This window comes from Sturnira hondurensis, unplaced genomic scaffold (genome assembly GCF_014824575.4).
Source record: "Sturnira hondurensis isolate 20B ecotype Veracruz unplaced genomic scaffold, ASM1482457v3 Scaffold0022910, whole genome shotgun sequence".
Classification (NCBI taxonomy): Eukaryota; Metazoa; Chordata; class Mammalia; order Chiroptera; family Phyllostomidae; genus Sturnira; species Sturnira hondurensis.
The window spans coordinates 12,638,462-12,650,562 of record NW_028095541.1 but is presented as its reverse complement, the minus strand read 5'-3'; the positions used below and the strand labels follow the sequence as shown (position 1 = coordinate 12,650,562).

Here is a 12,101-nt window from a genome sequence, read left to right as displayed (position 1 = left end):
TGATTTTCCATATGTTACTCTAAACCATATTAAAGTTAGAATAACTGAATTTATGCTGTGATTCTTACATATGAGATTAATATATTTTGGGTGTTAGTTGAAAATACTTTTTGCAAAAAAGTTTTTATTTTATGAAGTACTTAATATCTGTTTTAAGCCATGAAAGTGTCTAGCATTGATTCTTCAGAACAGAAAAAAACCAAGAAAAACTTAAAGAAGTTTCTCACACGGCGCCCCACTTTGCAAGCTGTTCGTGAAAAGGGTTATATTAAAGGTAAGTAGAAGTGATGTCTATAATAACAACTTGGCCATAATCAGAAATAAGACATTTAAAAACTGAAAAATTTTCCAACTATAAAAATGTTCTTATTCCTTATTCATAAAGCTTGTAAGTTCAGTGATTAAAATATATTTGAGTAATTAAAATTGATTTCTTTATGTACATGAAGTGTTTATTTTAACTAAAGCATTGAGCAGGTGTCAATACCAAACTGAGTTTGTAGCGGCCCTCTGTAGTACAAGAGGAACCACAACTTCATGAATGTGATCAGATGGGCGGCAGATTTTTAGAAGAAATTATTTTTAGTTTTGAGATGCACAGATCAGAAGAAATTTTAAATAAACAATCATCAACATAGTAGAAAGAAGAAAAATATTGAATAAGCAAATTTGTTCTTGATTGTTTTCAGTTCTCACTTAAGGTAATTTAGAAGTTAGTATAAGGTGTCCTTCCCTAATTTATACATTTGTTGTTTCAAAAAAAAAGCACTATAATGCATAGGATCTTGTCTTTGTGTAAGAAGGCATTCTTTATAAATACAAAATACGATTTTAAAGAATAGACAGTATACATGTAATAGACCTTTAGTTCTCGCAAGCATGTTTAACTCCAAAGGTAAATTTTTTAGATACGTAACTCAGAAGGGTGATAGTTATTTTTAAATAAAGTTATAAGTAAAAGATATATATCTTTTTGTCGCTGATTGTGAAGTTTATGACAAAAGACCATCATTGGAACCTGTGTTTGGAAAGCATCTAAATTAAAATACACAAGTGGGTTTTATTCAAAAGATATTTAAAACTTCTAGGGAAGAGTTCAGCTAATTAAGTGTTTCAGATTAACAACCTAAAGAGTTATAGATAAACAAGGACTTCCAGATAATCATACGAATTTAGCATTTTGAGTTTGGAACCTTAAAAAGGAAAAAAAAAACCAACAAATTAATCGAAGTGGACATGGCCACTAGTTTGTTCACTGGGCCCATTCAATGAGAAATATAAACAATTGCCATTTTATGGTGTTATTCACCACTTGAAATAATTTTGTTTGTTTTCCTGAATGCTTAGCACAAATGTGACATTTCAAAAGTTTGGGTTGAGAAATTAATAGAGCAGCCTTTGAAACATACTTTGTGAAATCAAGTGTTGGCACCTGATGGGCACACATATGCTTGTTTGAGTACTCGAGTATCTAAGTGCTAGGCAGGAATACCTACTGGTGTTGAAGAATCACGGGTCCCTGCCCTCAGGAAGCACACAAATGAGAGATGGACAAGGCGACTTAAAAACGTGATGTGTACTCTGAAGAATCTCACCTCGTGATAAAATAGAGTGACTGGGCGATAGATACAACGTTCAGAGGGTTTTCCTATGGAGATGACATTTAGCGGAGACCAGGAATGATGAGATGAGGAGGGGCTAGATTTAGGGGCAGATTGATTTCTGCACACGGGGTAGAAAGTAATAAGGTTATTGAGCAAATACAAGTTGAGGTGTTCATGGGATTTAGTAAAAAATAAAAATTGTTTGAAATGAAATTGGAAGGGGGTATGCAGAGTGCAGGTCATATAAAGCATAAGTCGTGGTGAGCAATTCTGGACACGCTGAATGGCTTTTGTTGCACTGTGAAGGGTTTAGCTATTTTGTGAACTAAATTTTAGCAAAGTGGTTCATTGTAAAAAACAAATCTCTTTCAGATCAGGTATTTGGAGCCAATCTTGCTAATCTTTGTCAGAGAGAGAACAGCACAGTGCCAAATTTTGTGAAGTTATGCATTGAACATGTGGAAGAGTATGGTAAGAAAATAACTTCTAAAAAATGTTAAGCATACCAGCCCATTGTTTTGCCGTCAAAACCCCTGGGATTTTTATGATTTTGAGTGATGCAACCAAAAGTTCTTTATAGTTGGAAGATGTTAAGAAAACCATCTTGTTTGCAAAAAACTTACTTGGTTGTACTTGTTTTTAATTAAGACCTTTGTAGGCATCTATTAAATGTTCAGCACTTATGATCGATTGTATTCTTTGGAGTTGGCATTTATTTGCTTATATGAACAAGTAGTGATTGTGAAACTGAGTTTATGAAGAAATTATTTGACAGTGTAGAAAATATGAGATCGTGTTTACTAAGAAAGTTACTTCCGTTTATAAGAAAAATTAGATATTTTAAAACTTAAATCAACTATAAAGTTATCTAATCCTTTTTATGTCATAAGCAAACTAATTTTTATTTTGGTTAATTCTTAAATGTTTATAATATTTATGCTAGTTTTACACAAATTAATAATATCTTGACTAATCATTAACTTATGTCTGTATGTCATTAAAAACATCTCGTACAATTATTTGCTTTATTCGTCATTTCTGCCAGTTGCAGGTCTCTCTGACTTTGCGTTGTCAGCGTGACAGTACAGACACCAGGCTGCTTGCCTTTATTTGAAGTTAAATGAGTAGCTTTGTTTAATGTGTACAGCATCATCATGTAATGAATATTTAATGTTTAGGCTTAATTGTGTGAATTTCAAGTGGTTCTATTTCACATATAAAAGAAATTGCTAAATTCAAATTATCAGTTGTTTTTATAGAACCATTGTTTTAGTTGCTAACTTGTATGGATTTATGTATCATAAGCAATATTAATACAATAGGCATTTTTAAGAGAGTGCTCTCATATGTGCATTGACATTGTAAGATGGCGTATCAACAGTGGGTGGGCTGGTTTTTTCTCCTGGCTTCCTTGGTGAACTATCCCTAGGTGTCTGCAGAAGTTTATCCTCAATTGTTGGCATTTAAAGTTTCATGAGATGATTTCCTTGATGATAAAATATAATTGTTGCTATTTTATTAAACAGAATTCAAAGTAAATTTTTATCCCTTTCTGTGTCGAGCATCTGTAAAAAGCTGTTGAGAGGAAAAGAATATTTGCCCATTTGATGTAGGCTAATGTTAATGAATAAGAATTCTGAAATATGTAGGCATTTTTAGAGGAGGCAAACACGTACTTTAAATGTAAAAATATTTGTCTCTTAGGTTTGGATGTTGATGGGATATACAGAGTGAGTGGCAACCTTGCGGTGATTCAGAAACTGAGATTTGCAGTCAATCATGGTAAGATCATATTCCCTGTTATATCTAGAACAATCACTCACAACTCTTAGAATTAGTTAATTTAAAAATTTTCCTATCTCTACTGTTTTTTTCAGATGAGAAATTGGACTTGAACGATAGTAAATGGGAAGATATTCATGTCATTACTGGAGCACTCAAAATGTTTTTTCGAGAATTACCAGAACCTCTTTTTACATTTATTCACTTTAATGATTTTGTGAATGCAATTAGTAAGTATGTAATTCTACTTGTATTTTTTTTCCTAGGTGTTGAAAATCCTCTCCACAGATTCATTCGCTAGATTCTGTTTCACCTTTTTAAGGGATTTGTTCAGTGGATTGTTTTACTCCAGAAATTATAAAAGTGACCACCAGATGTCACTGTGTATCACCAAATATCAGGTTCAAAACTATGTCACCGCTTTTAGTTTTCATGCAATATTTTTAGTTAACTGTCTTTTTTTTTTTTTTTTCAGAACAAGAACCAAGACAGCGAGTTTCTGCTGTTAAGGACCTAATCAAACAGTTGCCAAAGCCAAATCAAGATACAATGCAGATCCTTTTTAGGCATCTCAAAAGGTAATAAAGTCTCAGCACAAAAGAGAAATAGTATTTGGGAAAACAAAAAATAAGGAACTGCACAGTTCTGAGACATGGTGTAGTGTACCCCTGGGGCCAGACCCCAGCTGTGCTACTTACTGTCTTTGCACCTTGAAAAAGATAGCTCCTTGGAGCCTCAGTTTCTCATAGATAAAATGGCTTCGTACAAAGAATACATTCAGGTAGATACAGTATGTGTAGTACTTACATGGTGCCTAGCAGATATGTAGTAGGTGTTCAGAAGTTGTTCCTAAAGTTAATGTGAACATTAGGGCTGCCATTGTTTCAAGTTACTTAGGTAGCTACCTTGATAACTGATTTTGTTCCTTTGGAAAGACCACTAGAACACTGAAATAAATTACTCAGTGGGAGAGATTTTTAAAATAAACAAACTATAAAATGAGTAGAATTCAAAGTTTGATCTCTGTGCCCTAATGAAATCTTTTTTTCCCTGTCAATCTAATGGAGTAAGCATTGTTACCTGAATTACAATTCATATATAAGTGTGTCTTACTTTAAACATGACGCCAAAATAACACACATTTAAATCTGTTAGAGTATGTGTGAGTATACCGTCCAGCTGTGTTTATCCAGAAGCAAGCGTCCCATGACATTTGGTCTGTATTCTACTTGGCTAAATAGTTCATGTGTTACCTTAGGAAAATGAGCATTAGTTCTCATTTCTAAATGCAAAGTGTTTATATTTGTAGTACAATTTGAAGAATTTACCTCTTTTAACAATGAATTTTTTTCTCCCTCAGAGTGATAGAAAATGGAGAAAAAAACCGAATGACCTGTCAGAGTATAGCAATTGTTTTTGGTCCCACTCTGTTAAAACCAGAGAAAGAGACTGGTAATATTGCAGTTCATACTGTCTACCAGAACCAGATTGTAGAATTGATTCTCCTGGAAATTAATTCCATCTTCGGACGTTGATTTCTTTTGAAGACAACCTGTGGAATAGGAGCTGGATTCTATCAGATTTCAAATCCTTGTACATGTTGCATTTTGGTTTTGGACCAAGCAGTGACTCTTTGATTTTGCACTTTTTTGATGGATCAGAAGGGACTGGAAGAGTCAAGATGGGTTTAGGCCCTCATGTTTGCTGCTTCGTTGCAAGGTGATATAACTATAACTATGTGGAATTTTGAATTAATTTTATCCTGAATGTTTGCATTTCATGTTCTGAATTTCAGTAAAAATCAAAACTTTCAATTCTAACCAGTCATATACACTGGATAATTTGGTAAGAAATCTACATTTTTCCCCTCAAACTGGATAATGTAGAAATTCTTCTCGTGATTTGTTAGGTTCATCACTTGATAGGACAGTGTTTACTATCAGTTATTTGAAATCACTCCTGGGCATTTTAAACAAAATGAAGTATATCTGTTTTGAAAACTGTGTATTTCTTTTTCAGGGTTTTTGCATGCAGTGCAGCCTAAGTGCTAAAGTTTATCGTAACCCAAACATAATTCCTTGATGGAGGCTGTCTTTTCCTGGGTTGCACAGCATCCTTATGGGCTGTCTTAGTTGCTTGTTTGGGCAGCACACTAATACTACTTAAAACACTGTGATATACTGGAGTTTAATCTAGCATAGTTCAGTCAGGGTATTTTGGGGCTGTCTGTGCTACACTGATTTAGCTAACAATCGTGATCATATCTAGTGCCATACTGAATTTTTGTTATGACCCTGTGGAATCAGACATTGTCTTATGTAAATATAGGCTGAAGACTTAATATCCTTCAGTGTATGTATATAATTGTGTTGTATAGCCTCAGAGTACATTCTGACCCCACATTTCTAATCATTATATTGGTAATCTTTTCTGTGAATATTAGGTTTCCTTCCAAAATAAGTCACTATTTGAGAAAGTTAACTGTGTGCACTTTTAGCTTTTAATTACATTTACAGGCTAACCACTGTAATGCAAATGGTACTGGAACAATACTGAATAGACTTGCTAAATGATAAATGCACTACAAGAGGAGCCTTTTAGGTTATTTAATATGTACAGAATACATTAGAAAACAATTTATTACAGAATTCTAACTGCGGTATGAATAGTGGAAACCTATATGCAAATTAGATGTATGTCAGATAGAAAATGACATTGCTAAATTTGAGAATTTTTTTTTACATTACTAATGTAGACTGGTTTGTACAATAAAAACAGGGCTTGGAAGATTTTGTTACAGAGAGCATGGTCTGTTGGAAAATTTTTTAAATGTATTTTTCTAGATTAACTACTGTATATGAAATGTCTAATTTGAATAAAGAAAACTATAAGAGGTGTAGAGATTTTTCCCATTGGAAATGCTTCTTTTGGTTTTTAATTTTTTTTGTTCTGCATTTACTGGCATACCTCATTTTAAAACTCAGCTCAATCTATATTTTCTATGGCAAATGTATTTTCCTCAGTTTACATCTTTTCTACCCGCTCCATATCGATGCCTCATTCACCTCACCCACCCTAGGTTTTGTTTCCTCATCAGTATTTGAAAGTGAATGATTTATAACAAAAGTCTCTTTTTCTTAGAATTGCATTTATAATTTATAGATTGTCTTCCTTGGGAACAAATATTTTTTGTATGATCGATCTTAAAAACCTCTCACCTGAGTTTGTGATAAAACTATTATTCGTTGTGATCTTGTTCAATTGATGACAAACCAGGCTGTGGGAAAGCAAATTGTTTTGGACAGGGAGAATAAACCCCCAAAGAGAATGTTTATATTTGCCTAAAGGTACCCGTACCAATACAACATGATTTAGGACTGGCGTATGTAGCAATTGTGTGCCAGGAAAACAATTAGACTCAAATCCGTGATGTTCTTTCTCTCAGTAGTTACAGACGTGTCTGTGATTAATACTGTCCTGTATTTCTTGTTTCAAAGTACATATGTGTGTATGTGGTCTTCAGCGTTCTATTAGTCTGTAGCTGATCAGCGTGTTGTAATACTGTATGCACAGTGAGACCGGTGTCTTGTGTTTTGTGAATTAAAATTTCTCACTTGTTTTTTTGTAGTAACAAAATCAGTAATATTTTCCTGTCTCAACAGCTTGAGTTTCAGTAGAAAATATATTAAAGGCTGAAATAAATTGTCAGTGGAATTTCATTTACTAAATTTACTTCAGCATGACATAAAAAAAAGGTAGTTGGAAGTTGAAAGAAAAAAATGTATTCAAGTGTTATTACATTCCAGTTAGAAGAAAAATACTTTAAATCTTGAAACAGTAAGAGATTTCACCTTTTACTTGAAGTTAATTATGAAATACTTCCAAAAACATGTTACCTTTCAGACAGAGGCAGATCTGTAGATATTTTTTTCTTAAATGAAAAGCACAAATGGAATAATTAAGCCAAACTTGAGACTTAGGCAGATGTACACATACATGCACATGTATGTAAATGGCTGTGTGTGCATATGCCATGGCTTTCATGCAAATGAAAATTCATTGATAACTGTAAGGGTAGAAACCTTGAGACTTTGATATTATGTTAGTTTGTTTCATCACATGCTTTTTTGTAAGCCTGTAATATTAGATAGCAGCAGTGAAAGGGAAAAAATTGTATTCTGTATTTATGCCAAGAGATTTTTTTTCAGCTCCTGGGAGAGGCTTCTAATTAAATATTTAAAGTAAACAAGTAGTTTTCCATGACATGAATTTCTTTATGCATTTTTTAAAAAGTACACAGAGAAGCCTGTCACATGTCATTTTAGTAAAGAAGAAAATAGTCAAATGGGAAAATAAGAATCATCAAATGGGCGTCACACTCTTGTGGTCTAATAAAAGTCAAGTGCTCAAACATCGCATCTAAATATAGAATTGAAAATGGGTAGAAAATAAGATTTTATGGAGTTCCTAGTCTCTGAACTCCAGCCATCAGCTGTAATGATCCTCTTTGACAGAAAGCCCTTCCCTGGTGTGAGCTAGAAAAGGTGGTAAATAGGGACCTGCGTAGCCTGTATGTTACAGTCCTGGAGGTGGGGCTTAGTTGTTTACGTGTTTTAAGCAGTATTGCAGTGTAAGTAATACAGTCCTATTAAATGCAACTTTAGTTTGCAACCAAAGAAAAGTTGTGAGTGCTGCCAAACAACCCACAGTCTTACACTAGCCGTGTGCTAGGATCTGTGGGAGAAGTGCACATGCTGTAAACCCAGGCGAGCAGGGTCACACTCGTACTCTCGAGAAGGGGGTGGGGGGGTGCGGATGCCTAATGAGACGCTCTGTAACTGCTACAGACAAGGCAGTTCTCCTGAAGAATCTCAATTAGTCTCCTCAACTGAAGTTTTGTGGACCAGTGGTGGTTGTAAATATATTCAGCTGGAGTGAGCTTTTACAAATTAGCTTTATGTGACTATGGCGCTTAAATGAACTCTTTCATTTCCTTCATTGCTTCCCTCTCCCACAGGAAAAAGGGAAAGAAAAGAGCACTTTCATGGTACTCTCATAAACAGAGCACTTGTGGACCAAGGTAGCTGGTTAGTAAACCGCTGCAATATGGATTTAGAAAAGTCTGGATCCTCAGTTTTTCTCATCGACCTCCTCTGCCTCCACCAACCCCTCTGGGCCTTTATTTTACCACTTCTCAATGTTTTCAGAAAGAAGTTTCAGTTAAGGTTTTTAATCATTAATTCTGGTAGCCACATCTTTTCCATGGTTCTGATAGTTGTGGCTCACACTGCAATAGCATTGAACCTTGTAATGCTGATTAAATCCACAGTGCCATCAGAACAACCAGTGGTGCTCTGTGTAGGAGTGCTTATCAGCAGGGCTTTTGCAGAGGGAGACGTCAAAACCACTGTACCCTGGCTGGCGTAGCCCAGTGGGTTGAGCACGGACCTGTGAAGCAAAGGGTCACCGGTTCAATTCCCAGTCAGGGCACATGCCTGGGTTGCAGGCCGGGTCCCCAGTAGGAGACACATGAGAGGCAACCACACATTGATGTTTCTCTCCCACTCTCTCCTTCCCTTCCCCTCTCTCTAAAAATAAATAGAATATTTTTAAATATTTTTATTTATTTATCTTTAGAGGGGAAGGGAAGGAGAGAGGGAGAGAAATATCAATGTATGGTTGCCTCTGGTGTGTCCCCTGCTGGGAACTGGCCTGCAACCCAGGCATGTTCCCATGGCTGGGAATCGAACCGCGATCATGTGGTTCGTAGGCCCGTGCTCAGTCCACTGAGCTACACCAGCCAGGGCAATAGAATATTTTTTAAAAACCCACTGTGAGGTCATGGTAGAGTACCTGGTGTAGATTCAGCATTGCATCCAAGGCCTCCTTTATTTTCCTGGGCATTTTTAAAGATTATTTACATTCAGGCAAGAGCAATGGGAATTTTAGACACTGAAGTAAAACCAAGTCTCATCAGTTGATAAAGCAAGACCAACAGGAATCCTCATGCGCACAGTTTTGTCTCAGGGAGGCCCAGAATTAATGTAAAGCTTAAGGCCTTATGGTCAGTGGCACAGAATGATAAGCTTAAGGCTGACCAGAAGAATTATCTTGGTTACATTATTTTGTTTGTGATCAATTAAGGCATATTCTGGCTTGTTAAAATAATACCATTTGAGGAAGAAACTAGCAGTTTGTCAAGTTTCTTGTTATGGGCATCTGTTTTCAAGCTAATTAGTTATATGGCATATTGAAACTTTTTCATATATACCACGTACATCTCTGACAAAGCAGAGGTTGACAGAGGGTTGGTATTGCATTCTGGTCAAGTTCTAGTTGTAGAGATACTAAGGCAGCATTCTTCTCCCTCTCGGGCAAATAATCAGGCTTGAATGCTTCTGTTTCTGCCCACTGACATGTCTAGGCTGGCCACCGTGTACCTTAATCTTTATTTAATATGGATATCTGCTTTCACTGGTGTTCTGAAACTGTGCCGTCCATTACTGTAGCCACCATCTAAATTATCTTGTAGCAATTTAAATTTTGTTGAAATCAAATAAATCTTAAAAATTCAGGTAGTACCAGTAGGCACATTTTGAATGTTCAATAGTGAGATGGAGTTAATGGCCACCATACTGGACACTGCAGATATGGAACGTTACCATCCTCACAGAAAATTCTGGACAATACCATTTTAGAAGGTTGGTTAGGAGAAATATATGACCTGTAAAAGTTCTCTCTCTCATGCTTGTCTCTTAAGTATATGACACTGGAAGAGTTTAAAAGCAAGGAGAGAGAGATTTCTAATAACTTGCCTGCCAAACTGATTATCTGCGCTGCTCTGTGGGCTCATGTCAATGGTCAGAAGGGCAGTGAATGTGATTTGACTCTTAATACCACTCCTATCAAGATGCTTTTCAGTTTGGTGTAAACCAGTTCGGAACTGTGGCTTAAAAAAGCCTCAGTCTGTAGTGTTCTCTGGGGGATTTAGGAATCCTATACTATAACGTTTCAGAGGTTTATGTGGCAGTATTCTTACATTAAGGTTTCAGGAATTTTCCGTTCAGTGGGAACGATTTTTCTGAAATCCTGCTTTAGAAACTATGTCTAAACAATTAATGAAAAACAATGGTTCTTACTAGAGCTTTCCCTTGGGATCCAAGCTACTTCACCTTGTATTTACTCCTGGTTTTTAGGGATGCCACACGTGAAGCAGTGAAGGTCTTGAAGAACTACATGCAAAATTTCCCTGTAAATGGGAACCGAAATACAACCGCAGATACAGGGAAGTGGTTGGGAGTCTCGGAGCACGTTAGTAGGTCTGCACATGGTTTCACCCGTTGCCTGCGAACATGTGAACAAGGGACATGCTACACAGATCCCAGAGAGTCCGTGGTGATTTAGCATCTTTTGTTTTCATTGAAATGATTGTTGATTGGAAGGGTCCCAGGCCAAATTTTTTAAATTTTTTTCAGAGCTCTTCTGTGCATTGTTGACATACGCAATGCTCAGGTTGAAGAAGATGCTAATGTATTTTCAACCCTGTTGTAAAGGCTTTCAATTAAAATTCCATTTCTGAAATGATTTCTGTTAAAATTCCTAGTCAGGCAGTGTAGTAGTTCCCACTGACACAGTGCTGTAGTTCAGACTTAAGCAAGTCCTAGGGTGAAGCAGCTTTGCAGTCCAGTAAAATGAACTCAAACTCGCCTCCCGTCATCTCATTGAAACATGAAACACTTCTGTGTCGTGTCGTCTTCTGCCTTCCCTTTATCTCCCTTCCCCTCAGTCAGTGGTCACGTTAGACAGTCAGTCCCAACATAGACTGTGCTGGGACTCACTGAGGCCCTCGTGTCCCAGGGTCATGTTCCCCACGGAGGGTGAGTTTACAGAGGAGTCCGGCCCTGGGAAGCCAGCACTGCTCTGCTGAGAAGGAAACGAAATCTTTTCTAAGAGGGAATCCAGTATCTTTGGATGACAAGTTCTGACTGTGAGGTTCCCTGAATTCAACCCTTTTGTCAGATCTGATGTCTTGTCTGACATCTGGCTGCGTTTTGTACCTGCCCACTCTGATTACGTCTCTGTTTCCTGACCTGTCACACAAACCAAATCAATTCCTTGAGCACTGCCAGTGATGATGAACCTCCTGCCCATCCTGTCACTCGTAAGTGCCTGTTCAGTTGGCATTCGTGGCTCCCCCCAAACAGCATCAGGCAGTATGAGATTACTGTTTTAAGTAATGGGTAGTATTGAAACATCTTCCACTGAAGAAAGGTTGCAAAGAGACTTAATATAAACAATCTGCTAAGGTCCCATCCCATTTATTTATTCAGCAAATTTGGTGAATTTGTTTTAGGTGTTCAGGCATAGTGTTAACTTCCAAGGATTCAATGTAAGCAAAACAGAATTCCTGCTTTTATGTTTACAGTGTTGAGATTTGTAACATGTCAAACAGTATATATTCAATTCTGACATACCCATGTTGAGTAAATGAACTCACAATGGTCCATCTCAGTAGTTTTATAAGTGTGCCTTCCAAGAAGCCACCTGTCTTGTGGCCGTGCCTGCCTACTGAGACTGGACTAAGATTTATTGCTATGCAGTTGAGCAGCGTGCGTTGAAGGACAGCATTCTGGAGTGCTTGTTGAGTTGGAGTGAGGCAGGTTTGTCAAATACAAAATAACACTGAAGGCTTTTGATGAAGGCCTGCTTTTAAAT

At 36.7% G+C, this 12,101-nt stretch overlaps 1 protein-coding gene across 8 annotated transcripts in view; it reads left to right on the top strand.

The window, feature by feature from the left end:
• ARHGAP12 (Rho GTPase activating protein 12) overlaps positions 1 to 7,078 on the top strand; it is a 116,810-nt gene extending 109,732 nt beyond the window's left edge. For all 8 annotated transcript variants that reach the window (XM_037037278.1, XM_037037276.1, XM_037037274.1 and 5 more), the window contains 6 exons: positions 158 to 274; positions 1,977 to 2,075; positions 3,309 to 3,386; positions 3,482 to 3,616; positions 3,862 to 3,964; positions 4,747 to 7,078. In XM_037037278.1, coding sequence (XP_036893173.1) covers positions 158 to 274; positions 1,977 to 2,075; positions 3,309 to 3,386; positions 3,482 to 3,616; positions 3,862 to 3,964; positions 4,747 to 4,921 — 707 coding nt within the window. In that variant the 3' untranslated portion in view covers positions 4,922 to 7,078. The remainder of the gene's footprint in view (positions 1 to 157; positions 275 to 1,976; positions 2,076 to 3,308; positions 3,387 to 3,481; positions 3,617 to 3,861; positions 3,965 to 4,746) is intronic.
• The last annotated feature ends 5,023 nt before the right edge of the window (positions 7,079 to 12,101 follow it).